The sequence below is a fragment of the Dunckerocampus dactyliophorus genome, chromosome 4 (assembly GCF_027744805.1).
Source record: "Dunckerocampus dactyliophorus isolate RoL2022-P2 chromosome 4, RoL_Ddac_1.1, whole genome shotgun sequence".
Taxonomy (NCBI): Eukaryota; Metazoa; Chordata; class Actinopteri; order Syngnathiformes; family Syngnathidae; genus Dunckerocampus; species Dunckerocampus dactyliophorus.
Genome location: NC_072822.1, coordinates 21,108,613 through 21,123,698, shown reverse-complemented (window position 1 = coordinate 21,123,698; position 15,086 = coordinate 21,108,613). Strand labels below are relative to the sequence as shown.

The 15,086-nt window shown below is 40.2% G+C and overlaps 1 protein-coding gene across 6 annotated transcripts; it reads right to left on the bottom strand.

Annotated features, from left to right (window-relative positions):
* Positions 1–35: 35 nt before the first annotated feature.
* On the bottom strand, positions 36–14,760 carry ulk1a (unc-51 like autophagy activating kinase 1a). 6 transcript variants are annotated; one of them, XM_054773234.1, is made up of 28 exons: positions 14,705–14,760; positions 14,256–14,476; positions 14,091–14,183; positions 13,532–13,573; positions 12,029–12,061; positions 11,904–11,940; positions 10,822–10,995; positions 10,619–10,692; positions 10,437–10,538; positions 9,537–9,595; positions 8,160–8,242; positions 7,921–7,971; positions 7,746–7,834; positions 7,471–7,630; positions 7,330–7,390; positions 6,902–6,991; positions 4,034–4,150; positions 3,800–3,936; positions 3,545–3,645; positions 2,965–3,074; positions 2,730–2,845; positions 2,470–2,592; positions 2,033–2,178; positions 1,757–1,935; positions 1,549–1,667; positions 1,204–1,361; positions 984–1,119; positions 36–902 (listed from the first exon to the last, which is right to left on the bottom strand). In XM_054773234.1, exons 2-28 carry the CDS (start codon positions 14,397–14,399, stop codon positions 859–861), a joined length of 2,778 nt encoding a protein of 925 aa, XP_054629209.1. In that variant the 5' UTR covers positions 14,400–14,476; positions 14,705–14,760; the 3' UTR covers positions 36–858. The 6 variants fall into 6 exon arrangements, 5 of the variants coding, with proteins under 5 accessions (XP_054629209.1, XP_054629208.1, XP_054629211.1 ...); XR_008570033.1 differs by lacking the exon at positions 14,705–14,760 and having other exon boundaries at positions 1,204–1,303; positions 14,256–14,698; XM_054773233.1 differs by lacking the exon at positions 14,705–14,760 and having other exon boundaries at positions 14,256–14,698.
* Positions 14,761–15,086: the final 326 nt, after the last annotated feature.

Below are 15,086 nucleotides of genomic sequence, written 5' to 3'. Positions count from 1 at the left end.
GACACTTCAGTAGATTAAAAAAGTGGTTTCATTAATACACATTTATTTTCATGACAATGTGCTTCAAAAACATGCTTTCCCAACACTGTCCATCATAAAATCTGTAAAAAGTGCAAATGCAAGACTGGAAGAAAAAAAACGATATATTAATGTGTTTCGCTATAGCAAAATGTCTTCACACACGCACACACACACACACAATGCATACACCTGTCAAACTCAGGTGAATGAAAGCAATGTAAACACATACAAAAACATGTTCCATGCAATAAATATAATACATCAGTTGAGTCATCAAAGTAACACGTCATTCACATGAAATTAAGTCTCCTAAATCTAATCATACATACGTGTGAATCCTATTTGAATTGTCAGTGAAAACTCACAAATAGAAGGCACTATTATAGCTACACATACTGTATAATCATTGGTCATTTCATTCAGCGTCTTGTTATTCCTGTTTGTCACTTAACATTTCAGTAAACCTCACAAATACTAACATTTGTTTCAAGTACAACTTATGTTTTGGCCGGTTTTATGTGCCAAACACTAACAAACAACACAATAAACTTTGGTAATAAAAACAATTACAGATCAAAACATATGTCTTGTCAAACAGTCAAGATCATGCCCAAGGAAGTCCAGTCTTCTTTGTGCATGGGTCAGAATTTTCGACCGTTCACTGGACTGTGTGCTTGGAGCTGGCACTCTAGTGTTTATTCCCTTGAGAAATATAAAAGTGCTAGTGTATATCAACAGTCTTGGAGGCTCTATCTTCTTATTGTATATAATTGCAAGGAAGTTAATGAGGAATGACAACACATTTTCTCTGAAGGCAGCAGCATGCCTCTTGGACACTTAGATTTGCAGGACAGAGAGGCGTCGCTCAATACACTGCTTGCCTGGAAAACAGAGATGGAGATTCATTCTCATTTTGATGGAAGAGACACAATGTTTTGAAGACCTTTTTGTTTTCCACATACATTTTTCTATACTGTCAATGTCCTTTTGCTCTGTGACGAATCGAGACAGACCCTCCAGCAGCAGGAGAGCTTTATGGTAGCGCTGTACTATTCCTGTACCGCAGTGGAACATCTCATCTAAAGCTGCAGACTGTACCTGAATGCAATTAGAAAACACACAAGATTGAGACAAGGATTCAACGCAAGTAGCATACCATACGAGAGTGACGAGGGAGCCCACCATCTGCACAGAGTGGCAATAGATGAGCTTCTCTGCTGTGAGTCCATTGAAGCGATCCATAAGCTTTTGCTTGTCCAACAGAAAACTCTGCAACCGATCGCTGAGGGAGCGACAGCATGTAACACAGCCCTTGTACAACTCATTCAGCTTCTTAATCACTGCATTCATCAGAGATAAATACACACACACACACACACACACACTTATCAATATTGTTATACAGACCCTTTGTCTAATATTCTCACCAGACTACAAATATATGCTTATCAAATTCTAAATGTACCAATTGGCACATAATAACTTTCTTTTTTGAGAAGTTTACACTATGAAAAGATAGTATATCACCTTGTTTGACTGCAGATGAAGGAAGTAGTCGACCTTGCTGGATATGTTCTTTAGATCCGTGCAGAGCTGTTGACAAACACTCCACCGCCTTCATGTACAGCGCTAACTGTTCTGCATAGCTGCAAGAAGAAAACAAAACCACAAGGAATTCTCAAAGATTTGTCAGAACTCCTGAGTGCTGGGGAAACGTTACAATCATAGTACTGACCTCCATTCTCGACTTAAGAGGCTGATCTGATCCGTCAGCAAACTGTGTTCCAAAAAGGAAACTTCAAGGCCGCTGACGGGATCCAACGGTGCCGCGTCCTTTGAAGAAGCCATTTCCATGATACAGTGCACAAACGCCAATGTGAACTGAAGGTCACTAAGAGCATCTGTATGGGCCTGCTGTGAAAAAAAATAAAAATACATGAATCACAGTGAATACTAAAGCTGACTTTGTTAAATATTGTGTTGATATGGAAGTCTACATCATACTTCATACCTCCATTAGTGTGTCTTCCGGAAGCTCAGGAGGATAAAAGACCAGACTGTGTGGGGTAGCATCCATAGATTCAGTGTCACTGTTTCGACGACTTCTTTGATGACAAGTATTGAGTAGCCAGGCTGAGGTAATATAGTTGGGTGAGCCTGCATAAAAAAAATTTAAAAAAAGACTCAACTGATACTTCCAAACAGAAAACAGTTTAGGGGAACCTGGAAAATTTGGCAAATGTAAATGAGGGCTCCATGATTTCATAACATAAATAACAAATCAAACAATTGCATATTATCATCACCTAATACTGTATGGCAGTAGTGCATCTCAAATTGTGGTCATCAAACATATCCATGCCGAAATGCAATTCTTTTTTAATCGTCATTTAGGGCATAAACACCAGCACAACCCCCTATGAGCTTGTTAAATTCACCCCAAAATACCTGTTCGCATCCTTGGTAGCATAAGATCAGGAGTGGTTCCGCTGGCTGGGGAACCCATAGTGAAAACAGGAATTGGTGGGCTAGCTGACAAAGGAAGACCGGTATGACAGCCAGTAGGTGGAGCTGTAGGTTAGAAAGATGGGTTTAAGTGACAGGGCTCAATTACTGTATACTACAGTTACAGGTTACTGTTCAGATAATCAAATGGCTGTCTGTGCCTACAGCGATAAAATATTGTTTCCAATTATAATTACGAGTACCTGCAATGTCCATGCTGCTCTCACAGCAAAGGCTCTCATTACTTCTCCGTTCAAGAAGTTGAGCTCCGAATGCAGCTTTAAGTAGCATGTCTGACAGTCTGCCGATGCTCTGTGATCTGACCATTCAATACACAGCAAGAAAGGCAGCAAGGTGAACATTTAATAATTGGCTTGTCAAATGGCTTATCTTTTACCCGTTTTTACTACTGGCACTACAGTAACAACTTGTTCTGACCTTTTAAATGGCCCCTTTTTGTTGGTGGGTTTCCTGCTGTAATTGGTGTGGGTAACAGGAGCCAGGCGAGGACTATGTAGGTCTGACATTGTCCTGCATGAATTTTCCTGCTGGTAAAGAACACAAGTTAAGAAAACAAGGAAACATAGAATACCCCCCTAAAATAAAAGAATAACAGCAGTGTAAAGGTGACTGTAAGGGTGTTATTTCATGTCTATAGGGCTCTAATAATGGTAAAAAAAAACATATTTAGAAGGTCATAAAAATGTTTTTTATGCTTTAACTACCAAAATATTCAATTTATTAATATTGTATTCTACTTTGCGGATATTCACTTATCGTGGTCGGGTCTGCAACCAATTAACCGCAATAAACAAGGGAAGACTGTACTGTATAGTCACCCGTGTCATTTTGGGCCTTTAAGCTTTTTTAATTCTGCTATGGTAGGCAACTTGAGTTATCATTCCATATTAAGTACTATTATAAATGCATTTAATTTCCCACATGGGAGTAATGCGTGATATACTGTAATGACATTTGGGGGGATGTTCTCTGTGTAATGCAGTCGTAAGACTCTGACCTTATGGCAGAGACATTCCCTCTTGTCAGGTGACTCTGTGGGCCATCCAGTTCTTGTACTGAGGGGTAGGGTCTGCTCTGAAGTCTTTGGTGTAGTTCCCACTAGATTGCAGAACATTACAGGGGTGAACCGGTAGCAAAAAATCGTGACATTCATCTGGACACTTGTTTGACTAACAATCAAAGATCACCAACACAGAATGAAAAGAGCCCAGGTATGATTTAAGGATCATGTCAAAAGTATGAAGATGCCTACCAAGTGGAGAGTACTGCTGTGCCTGGGATCCTCTACTAGTTGGCCTTGGGGTATGGGGGGCACAGCATGAATCAGGAGATGCATGTCCTCCACATGGTGAGGAACTTTCACTGTAGCCAGCATAGCACAGCCGAACCCTGGAAAATATGTGGAATAGTCACACAGAGAAGAACCAATAGTAGTAGTGGGAAGGCAATTTCTGCTGAAATTAGACAGCTGAGTGGTTTGACATACCCGGTGGAGCCATTTGATCCTATAGGTTGGAGGTTCTGCTCCAGACGCTGGTAGTTTTGGATCTGAGTTGGGACAGGAATAGGCTCCGAATGGCTGCCACCACACAAAGCAGACTTGCTATATGGATGAAAGGGCAAGACAGAAATGCACATGATGAGAAGTGTTCCACTAGCTGAAAACTAACCTTGCAATCTACTCATTCACACACTCACCATCATCATCATCATCATCATCATATGTCTCGGAATCAGCCAGAACCGCTGTTATTGTTGTGTTAATTTCTGTCTTCTTTAATTTAAATGTAAATACAAAAATGAAGCTTTAGTGTTAAAATACCGCTGTTTGATATGTTTCTACACATTGGGATGGCTTCTTTTAGAATGTTCTTTCACTTATCAAACTTATTCAAATTATTTTATCCATACACTTCAAAAATATTAACTGATTCCATCTTCTGTAGCTTTAATTTGTCTCCTTGTTGGTGTAAGCATGCCCTCTCCTGTGCCTTCATCTTATTCTACTGTGAATTTAACGATCAGGGGCTTCATCTATAAAAATGTGTATGGAAATCTGACTAAAAGTCTTCATACACCAGAAATCCAAAATGTGCGTACGGACAAAAATATTCAGATCTACAAAAAGTGGCATACGCACACATTCACACAATTTGTGGTTTATAGCTTCCACCTTGAGAAGTGTGCGTACGCAACTCCGCCTCAAGTTACATCCTTTCCACGCCTCCACTTCGCCATAGAAGGTTAACACAGAGGACCACAGCAGTGGCATAACAAAACAAAGATTGAGTGACAGCATGTCCACGGTCATCGCTGTGAATGGAGCATGGCAAACCGAGGAAAAACTTGTGGTCTGATATCAAGGCACATGTTTCCATTTTTAGTGAGCATGTTTCCTAATTGATACCACATTTTAGATTAATATAAGATTAGCTAAATCTGTTTCATCTAAAGGTGGATGAAAAGAGGCAAAACGGGGATGAAGTTATGTGGAAAATGAATTAATTAGGAACTGATGTGTGTTACTTCAAAACACAACAAAAGAAAACCCCATCATTTGTGGAAAAGAAACTAGTAAGAGTAAGTTTACACACACGGCCCTGACACTAACCACATTAATAAAGGCTGTGGTAAATAAATGTTGCTATTGATGCCATACTTGACATGTATCTTAATTTTTGATAAGTTGTCCAAAGAAAAGGGAGAAAAGGAGCACTGAGGATATATTATCTCTGTAAACTTAAAACCATCCATCCATTTTTTATGGCGCTGATCCTCACTAGGATAGCCCAGCTGACTTCAGGTAAGAGACGGGGTACACTCTGGACTGGCCAGCCCATTGCAGGGCACATATAGACAAACAATCCTTCACACTCACATTCAGACCTAACATGTCGCCAATTAACCTAACATGCATGTTTTTGGAATGTGGGAGGAGCACCCGGAGAAAACCCACGCACGGATGGGGCAAACATGCAAACTCCACACAGATGCACAACGGAGATTCAAACCCATATCTTCCAGATCTCCTGACTGTGTGGCCAACATGCTAATCATTAGGCAACCGTGCGGTCCGTAAAATTAAACCATACAGAATTATTTGATTGACAGCTTGATGGTTGTTATAATTCATATTAATTGAAGGTTGCCAGGCAACCTGTCTGTGCAAAATTCAAGTAACAGTGAAACCAATGTCTAAGCCTACAGTACTTCTATGGTATAATTCTAGTCAACTCTAACAACATGCTATTTGCTAATTGGTTAGAGATATCACATGCAACATTCCTGTCTCTAAACTGGAATGTTACACTACTTCTGCATTACTTTTTGAATTACTTTTATCAAAACAACATAATTCCAAATTATGGCATTCAAATTTAATACCTCAATGGTAGCAGTGCCAAAATAATAGTAACCTTAATAGGCGCCACACACAGGAGGCCACAAGCAACTGCGATTGGCGAAACTCATCGCCAACGCGTAGCAAACCATGCACATGGGATGCGACGAGCGGCTGTGGTCAGCTCCACCTGTGAGCGATGTTTTCACATCCAGAGAGAATTGTACTAGTCTCTCACGGTTTTGATTGGCTGTCAGTGGAGGAGGGAATTTAGGGGTATCAAAGTAGTATATAGGAGGAAAAGCATTCGGTGTTAATGGAGTACTCTTGCTAGTACCAGATCTTGCGAGTATTGAAGATAAACTTCCATAAATGTCCGTTTAAATTAATGTAAACTTACGAGATATGTTTACTCTGGCGCAGACGAGTTCCCAAGCGCTGCTTTTTTATGTATACATCTATATTCTTTTTTAGAAACGTCAAATGGCTCTGGGAAATCCGACACGGTTAGTATGCGTACTGATTAGCATCCTGTCCACTCATTGGTCAGTCAATGAAACGCCAGCTGATTGGTCCTCGTCTGGGCGACAACGATGAAAAGGTGAACATTTTTCAACTTTCTGGGATCACGTCGCAAGCCAGCGTGTGCACGAACATGCGCGTGCACAAACTTTCACACGCACGAATTTCGCGTGTCGCTTGGCTGGACGGTGAAAGGCGCTATCGCTATCCCTATTGCTCAGGTTCCATTGAAAATGAATGTAGTAAAGTAGAAGCGATGTCACCTTCCGTGTGTGGCGCCCGTTATGGGCCACACAAACGACTGCGATTGGCGGAACTCATCGCCTACGTGCAGCAAACCATGCACACCATTTTGGTTTGTTATAGCTATTGGGTGGAAATAGAAATGAAAGGCTTATTCATGCTATACTTTTTGTGTATTACCGAAATTGCTATACTCTACTTTCCAACTTCAACCTATCAGAATGGAGATGAAGGCTGGATTGCTCTTACCCAGCAGGCTTGGAACGACCCTGCAGCGAGGGAGAGGACGGAGGTGTTCTACCAATAGCTCCAAGACCTGTCTCAGCAATCAATGAGCATCTGATGACAGAACAACAACAACATTTTCTAAGCATATATTCAACGATACAAATAACGTTGCTCACTGGGAGGGGGAGAAACACAGCAAAAAGCTGAATCGAAAGCTTTTAATGTCAACGTATTTAACAAAAGCAACAAAGTACTGTCTGGAAAAAACAAAGAAAGCAAATAAACAATGTCATAAGATTTTTATTTTTTAATATGCACTTGTAATTATAGAAGTGACCTCCCTATTGAAGCATGATCCTCTCTGCAGTTAAGTAAAAACTGCCCACTGCCACTAAACGGGGTATTTAAAATGGTGACAAGAGCACATCAACTTCAATTGTCCAACTCACCCACTGTATAGCAGGCAAGTCTCAATGGGTGACCCGACTTCTTCCTCACATGTATACTCACCTGTAAGGCAGTGATGCAATAAATTAATATATAAAGGCGATTTATTTTTTGCAATTGAAAAGGTGAGTGTAAGTTCTTACAGGGTGACCCAGGATGGACCATTACATAGTCTTCTGTGTAAGATGAACTGTTCCTGCTGTCTTGATTGGCTATTTCTTTCAAATGGAAGCCAACTGTGTTCTGCACAGGAGAATTTGTCAACTTGGTCTGAAGGTTATGACGCCTCTCTCCATTGGACATCTGAGAAATTATTTAGGAAATTATTTAATTCAAATAAAATAAATTCACTGCATTTTAATTTTTCAGGCCATTTTTTAAATTAGATCTTTGTCAAGAAAGAGAGCTGTGTACCCACTTGAGGAGAGGCTGAATGGGATGTGGAGGAGCTGCTAGAGGAGCTGGCTGAGGCAGAACTGGGATAGAAACACACTGGAGTTGGAGAGCCTGTCCAAAAACAAGTAAATGTGTGACTTAGGATGGGGAATACAGCAAGTAAAATTGCATTAAACCAAATTAGATCAAGTACATACACTTCCTCGGGCCTGAGCCTGTCTCCAAGAAAGAATGGTGGAAAAACTCATCTGAAAATGCAAATACATGAGGTCCATAAAAATATTATAATTGTAGCATGAATAAGCCCACGGACTGCAAATTAAAAGAGATTTTGGTAGACAGCAAATTAAGAGATTTTAGTATTCACTTATTGCATCCCCAGTAAATCTAATAATGATAAATGTTAGTGATTTTGAAAAAGAAAAGGCAAATTTACCAAAGCTGATCCGATCCTTGTGGTTTCTCTGAAGAAGTCCCAACAGTAGCTGCCTTAGGTTACTAGAAGTTTCCTTGGGGATGCTGAGGAAATAAATTTTTAGAATTACATTACAAAACACCACTAATTGTATATCAAAAGAAAACATGAACCTGAGTCAGATCATTGAAACAAACAGAACCATTATTCTGTTTATTGCAAGTGTAATGTGTGCAGCAGTATCAAAAGTTTGACTTATTTGTCATTCTATGCTGCAGTGTGTTCGCAGCACGTGTCGGCATGATTAAAAGGACAAAATATTTAGGTCACATCTGTTTCTGAACACAAAGTGAGCTGTAAAATATGTCAGTTTCTATGTAGTCTACAGCTTCAGGACGAGACAACTGGGCATTAAGATCGGTGACTATAGTCAGTGCAGGCTGTGTGTGTTTATGTGGAACTTTGTGGGTCACGTGGAAAATGATAGCAATGCAGACAAGGAGCTGGCCACTCAGAGCAAGTTATATATAGAACCCCCCCACCCCCAAGAAAACAACAAACCATGCCTCCTCACGCACAGCCATGGCCTTATCGCTGGCTTTATCACAGCAGAGGATAAGGAAGGCCGAAAGCCACATAAAATGTCCTAGTGAAGGATGTCATGTAAAAATATATATAATTCTAGTTCAATAAGACAGAAGCAATAGTATTTTTAAAGTACTTTTAAACCACCACTATAAATTAAATTGTGGGCCGCCACAAATACATTTGGCGCTATCCGCTCACCATCACCTATAAACACATTATAATGGTACTGTTCTAACTCTGTGCAGAAGATGGCATCGTAACTCTGCTTTTTAACATACCTCATACACACTTAGTCTGCCAGGGAATAAGAACATGTAGCAGGAGGGATCAGTGTTGCCGACCTACCAGCTTGTTGCTATATTTAGTGTGTATTCAGACACAAGAATGTCTTTTTCAAAAACAAAAAAAGTGACTAGTGACACATCTAGTCACTTTTTCTGGTCTTATTGGACACTTTTGGAGACTAACAAAGGATGTATTGCTCTTCTCAACGAGCAGTGAGTCCTGCTGTGAGCAGGCAGCTCTGTCTTGCTTGTGACATAAAAAAAAAACAAAAACACAAAAAGAAGCGACAGAAGAAAGTTTGTTTATATTTTTAAAAACACATTTGTTTTGTATTTCCTGCTTTTGCTCACTTTTTCTCTCTCCCACTGGGTCCGTAAAAATTGCATGCACGTGTGGCTTATTATGCAAACTAGCCCCCCTGCCCCTTCTGCAGTCCTGTTGAAAACACTGAGACCACTGTATTTTATCTAATTGCTAAAAGTGTATGTGTGTACAGTAGATAGCGCTGTGCAAAGGTACACCAACCTTGGTACGAGGGTCCTGTTACATTCATAGTAGAGGCGGAGCTCCTGTGGTGTGTTCGCCTGGACACAATTGCATTTAAAAAGACAAAAGTTTTATACATTAGCACTCAAAATCTTGGTTATGTGCAAAATTGTATCATTTTATATTTTCAGAGTTCAGTGTTCAGTTTGTCTCTGTGAATGGTAAAGGCTAAAACACTGCATTGCATTTAAACATGAAGAATTTGATAATTCACCTGGGATGAAAGTGGAATTTTTAGAGCTGTCGGTTAAATAAATAACATGGTCACCATAATTAGATAATCTCACGGTGAACTCTGGACTTTAAAAAAAATAAAAATAAAATCACTGACTAATATGCAGAATGTTACTTCCTTAACTGATAATCCATGGCAGTGAAACGTGCTTCAAAATCAAGCAAGGTGCCATGGGTTTCTTTCAACAAAACAATCCATAAATAAAAGTGGAGGCAATCTAGAAAAGATTTCATCGCCGCAACCATGTGAGCAACACAAAGTAATAAGCAGGGTTGTGTAACAATATTTACTCGAGGTTCTGAGAAATGGCTCACAGCCACTTGTTCACCCCCCCCACCCTGTAAACAAGGCTCTTTCCGAATGAGCATTCAGTATTTTCCACATGGCACCGGAGACCAGGGAGGGTGTTAGCCAGCTGCTTAGTCATAGCTCATGTTTCTATGCTTCGAAAAACATGCATCATGTTCGGTTTTGTGCTGACAATAATGAGAACACCCCTTCTAGGAACCCAGCACCTCTAAAAGCAGATTCATGAGGAATTTCGTAATAAGACCTTCGCAAACACTTTTTTCAAATAAATGTACGCAGGAGAGTGACGTTAACATGTTTGTACACGCTGACGTGCATGCTTTTAGGTTACTCACATGAAATGGGGCCTTTCCAGTGAGACACTGGTAGATAATGGTACCTATGCTCCACAGATCAGCTTTGGCATCATAATTCTGAGACATGATGACCTCAGGAGCCTGTGTCCAGACACAATATAGAAGCTGAGTACCATTACAACACTTTAGCACAGGTAACATGAAGAGCCTTTCAAACCTACCATGTACATGGGAGAGCCACACAGTGTTGCTGCCATCGTGTTTGTCTGAAGATGACGCGCAAAGCCAAAGTCAGCTGCAAGAGGTGAGAGAATTGAAGGGATTAACAGTGCATTCATTACACTGTGTGTTTGCATGTGTTATGTTTCATTTGGGAGGATGGAAGTGCATCCACCCATATAAATCTACTGAGTTAAGTCTTTACCTATTTTAACACAGGTGTTGATGGAACTGGACCTCCTTCCCATTGGGTGGCACAGCAAGATGTTCTGGGGTTTCAGGTCTCTGTGAAGAATGCCTTTGCTTTGCAGAACCTTCATGGCCTGAGCAATCTGCTGTAAGAATACCCGGATTGTGTCCTCACTTAACGTCCCCTTAGCTGAGGAAAAAACATATATTGAATGAATTTGTTGGGACGCCAGTAAACATGCTGGAAGGGATCATAAACCTAAACCTTGCTTGCAAGTTCAGGGCCTAGATGTTTAATAACTACATTTACACAATGTATTGATGCTATAACACATTAGAGTTGTACTTTGTGGAAGAGAATTTTGTTTACAATGGCTCCTCTTTTGGATATTATTGCAAAGGCTGCTGTGTTTTTCCATTAGAGGACAAGGATAAGTGTGTGACAGATGGGTGAGGTCATGTGGGTGCTCTGTGAGCCAGTGTGCTTCTGTGGCGTGCTGCAAATAGCCGGCCGTGCCTCCTGGCAGGGACGCAAAACAGTGAAGTCTACAAAATAAGAGACAGCGACAGAATGACACCAGCACTTTACATCAGCATTTAAACAACGACATTGATGGGCTAGATTTAGCCAATGAAAAATTAACTCTGTCTTGAGCAGCAGTATCATACTTGTTTGAAACCTGAGTCAGGGAACCTTTTTAGTAAGAAATGTTGTTCTGTGGTGGAATCACATGGTACTTTCAGGGCAAAGGCAAGGATAAAAAAGCTGGGGATAATTACACCCAGTCCATTATGGTTTCTAATAAGAATGACTTCATCACAAGCCAATTCTTAGGGTTTAGTTTAACCCTGGTCTGGGATATTAGTGATAATTTGCTTAAGAACTTGTGGGAGCATTTAATCCGCAACCCTCAAACCATGGAAAACAGCAAAGCCTCTTAAAAGCCACACCGACCCGCTGGCATTGCAGCAAGCTTCTCCAAACTGCTTCCAAATACAACCAAGTTTGACCCCATCTTGCATCCTATCTTGTGTCATGTACTGAGAATGACCAAGTGGAACAGCAAAGTGTGATGCAAGCTTTACTAAGACACTTACACTGAAGGTATTCAGCCAGGTCACCTCCATTGCAGTACTGTCAAGATAAGACACAAGTAATCAGGAATGACACTTTTTTCCGAAATATGTACAAGCACATTCTTGCAAATTGCATCATACTGTACCTCCATGACCAGATACACACATCCTCCTATTTCCTGAGGATAAAAACAAATAAGTTACATTTGTAAGAAAAATGCACAGGTCGATGAATCAGTGTCTCCCATACATTAATTTATTTGTGGCAGCTCGCCACAAATAAATTTAGACTGCCACAGATAGATTTTTTAAAAAGATTTGACAATACATGTTCGCCCTCGCTTACAACTATATTACAAGGGGACTGTCTGCATAGCTTGTGATTCCAACTTTTTACAGTAGATGGCATTGTAATTCTGCTTCTTAACACACTTCATGCGCACATTCCACAGCTGAATTGGTCGACCATTATAATGCATATGTTCATCAATATAGTGAGATATTAGATGTACAATGACAGGGAAATTATGTTTAAAATCAGGCACACATACATGGATTCCAGGAAATGCTATAATGCGCACGCACATGTCTACCACTGCATGAAATGAAACCAACACCCTTAAGTCAAGAAGTTCATATTCGGTTGTTAAATAAAGTTTAACAACATGTCGCTCAAAAAGTTCAGTTTTACCTATCTACACACACACACACACACACACACACACACACACATTGAGTCTGAGTTTTTGAAAATCTCTGGAGTTTTGTGTACAATTATGCAAATTACATGATGATGTCATCTAACCCCGACCGACCAAAGCCACAGACTGCAGTGCGGTGGGGAACACTGTAAATATCTAACTGTTCATTTAATTCTGACACCAACGAACAACTCAACAATATCACCATCAACAGGGTCCAAGCTGACACAATTTTGAACCAACAGGTGCCTGAAATCCAACACAGAAAACGTCACACATGAGGTGAAGTAGTGAGATGGAGCACTACAAGGGTGCCATGTATAAGGTGTCTGTCCTTTTTGACACCTTAGGGGAGAGTACTGGAGAGGGCTACAGCACCAGATAAGCTCCCTGCCACTGGTCAAAAACAGCAAATAATGCTTTTGGGTCGACTGGTAAAAAATGTTGCTCATGTAAGAGAGTGCAGGTTATCAGGTGATCACTGTCCAGAAAAGTCTCTTGCAGCCTGACCTAGAGTCTCATTGTATAATCTCAAGTCATGCCGGTGTGCATCTGGTGTGAGCTGGTACTTTATAAGCCATTGTTTAACCGTCTACACCCTGCCGTCTGTCAGAAATAAGAGATTAGCTTGCAGAGTTCTGGTTGTCTAGCAAAGTGTAAAGCCATTCATTCACACAAACTCACAAGTGAGCAAATAGTTTGTTGCGTCCCAGCTTTGATCTGCTTTGAAGGATTAACTGTTGTGTCGAAGGTATACTGTACAATGTCAAAAAAGGATTATTTAGCTGTTAGATGTTTGAAAGAGCCCCAAAAAGAATAAAATACATAGCACTATATTGAGTACAGTATTCTGTAGATGTTGTTGAATTTTCAGTCAATTATGAATATGCAACATGTTCTAAGCGGCGCTATGCTGATGTGTGGATGAGGTGAAAAAGAAATACCAACCTGACAGTCCAGTAGTCTGACTATATTCCTGTGTTTGAGTTCCTGGAGAGATGACACATTAATTAAAAAAAAAAGTGTAACTATTATGCAAAAAAAAAAAAAGCTATTGTGAGTCAAAACAATATACTGTATTCTTATTCCATTTGTTTGAGTCATTCATTTTATGGCGATGAACCCAATCAACCATATACGCATTTAGGATGCACATGCACAGAAATAGTTTCTGCAAGATCATCGGTGAGATCATGGACACAAACAGCAATGATGCAAGTCATTTTATTCCATGGGCCTTAATAATTGTCCAAATAGCTGGTTCTTATGTCATACCTACATTGCTCACACTCCGTTGGGCGCATATATATATATATATATATATATATATATATATATATATATATATATATATATATACACACATACACACACACACACACACACACACAGGTAAATACATGAAATAAAAAAGTGAATATTTGCACACCATCTATGATATGCTGTCATGCATTAACTATGATGGCATGCATACACTACTTCCAAAGAGACTGCAGTTCTTAATTACCTTTAATATCTTTATTTCTTTTCCAAGTAGAGAATGGGATTTGGACAGATTTTTCTTGTTGATGCACTTGACAGCCACTTCCCACTCATGTTTCTTGACAAAGATATGACATATTAGATGCAATGCAACAAAAACACACGCTAATATCACTGATGTACAAATTACCTCCTTATGTCGTCCTTTGAACACAACGGCAAAGGCGCCGTGACCAATCAGGTCTTTCCTGCTGAACTCAAACCTCCCAACAGACTCCATGAGGAACCTTGAGCAAGTATCCAAGCAGGTACTGGAGGTTCGATCAATCACCATCGAGTGAGGCACACGTACAGACCCACAAAACCTCCTCTGAAGGTGGGGGATCCCATTTTAATGGACGCCGGTAGTGTCTTCACATGGGACAAGCATTATGATTGAACACAAAGTCGACGGCGCTCGTACAAAGTTGTCAGTGGACAAAAAGTTACCACGTGCGACAGGATGTCAACAGTTACTAACGACCGAGAGTGTTTTTAACGTTTCAAAACAGCACGATTGCTTGTCTAGCTATAGAGACGCGTTACAACCGGTAAACGTCTGTAATCAGTAGGAGCTCATTTATTAACTTGTGTCCTCACCTTTTATCGCTGCGGTTCCGTCACTCAGGTTGCCATTGGGCATGCGCGAACCCAGTAGCAGCTGTTTGACGGCGGTGCCTTCAATGACACCTTGTAAATTATTTATTAAAGTGCATCTATGGTAAACAACATAATGCAGGAGTCTCCAAATTATGGCCCGTGGCTGTTTAGTTGGCCCACCACGCATTCTAAAACTACAATTAAAGACAACAAAACAAAAAAACAGCAAAAATGAGGGCGAATGCAAGAAAGTAGAATTGTTGTTACTAATAATCATTTGTTTGTCACGTATCACACAAAGCTGAGATGCAGGCTGTTTTCTTTTAACTTCTTAGAATATCTGCAAAATTAAAAATATCAAAATGCCCTGCATCCTTTGCTT

Excerpts from the sequence above, each read along its gene's own strand:
- ulk1a (XM_054773234.1), bottom strand. The coding sequence starts at position 14,399 with ATGGTGATTGATCGAACCTCCAGTACCTGCTTGGATACTTGCTCAAGG. Across the intron at positions 3,937-4,033 it reads GGATCAAATGGCTCCACCGG|GGTTCGGCTGTGCTATGCTG; the intron begins GTATGTCAAACC and ends CATATTTTCCAG. Across the intron at positions 1,362-1,548 it reads TTCATCTGCAGTCAAACAAG|TGATTAAGAAGCTGAATGAG; the intron begins GTGATATACTAT and ends TGATGAATGCAG.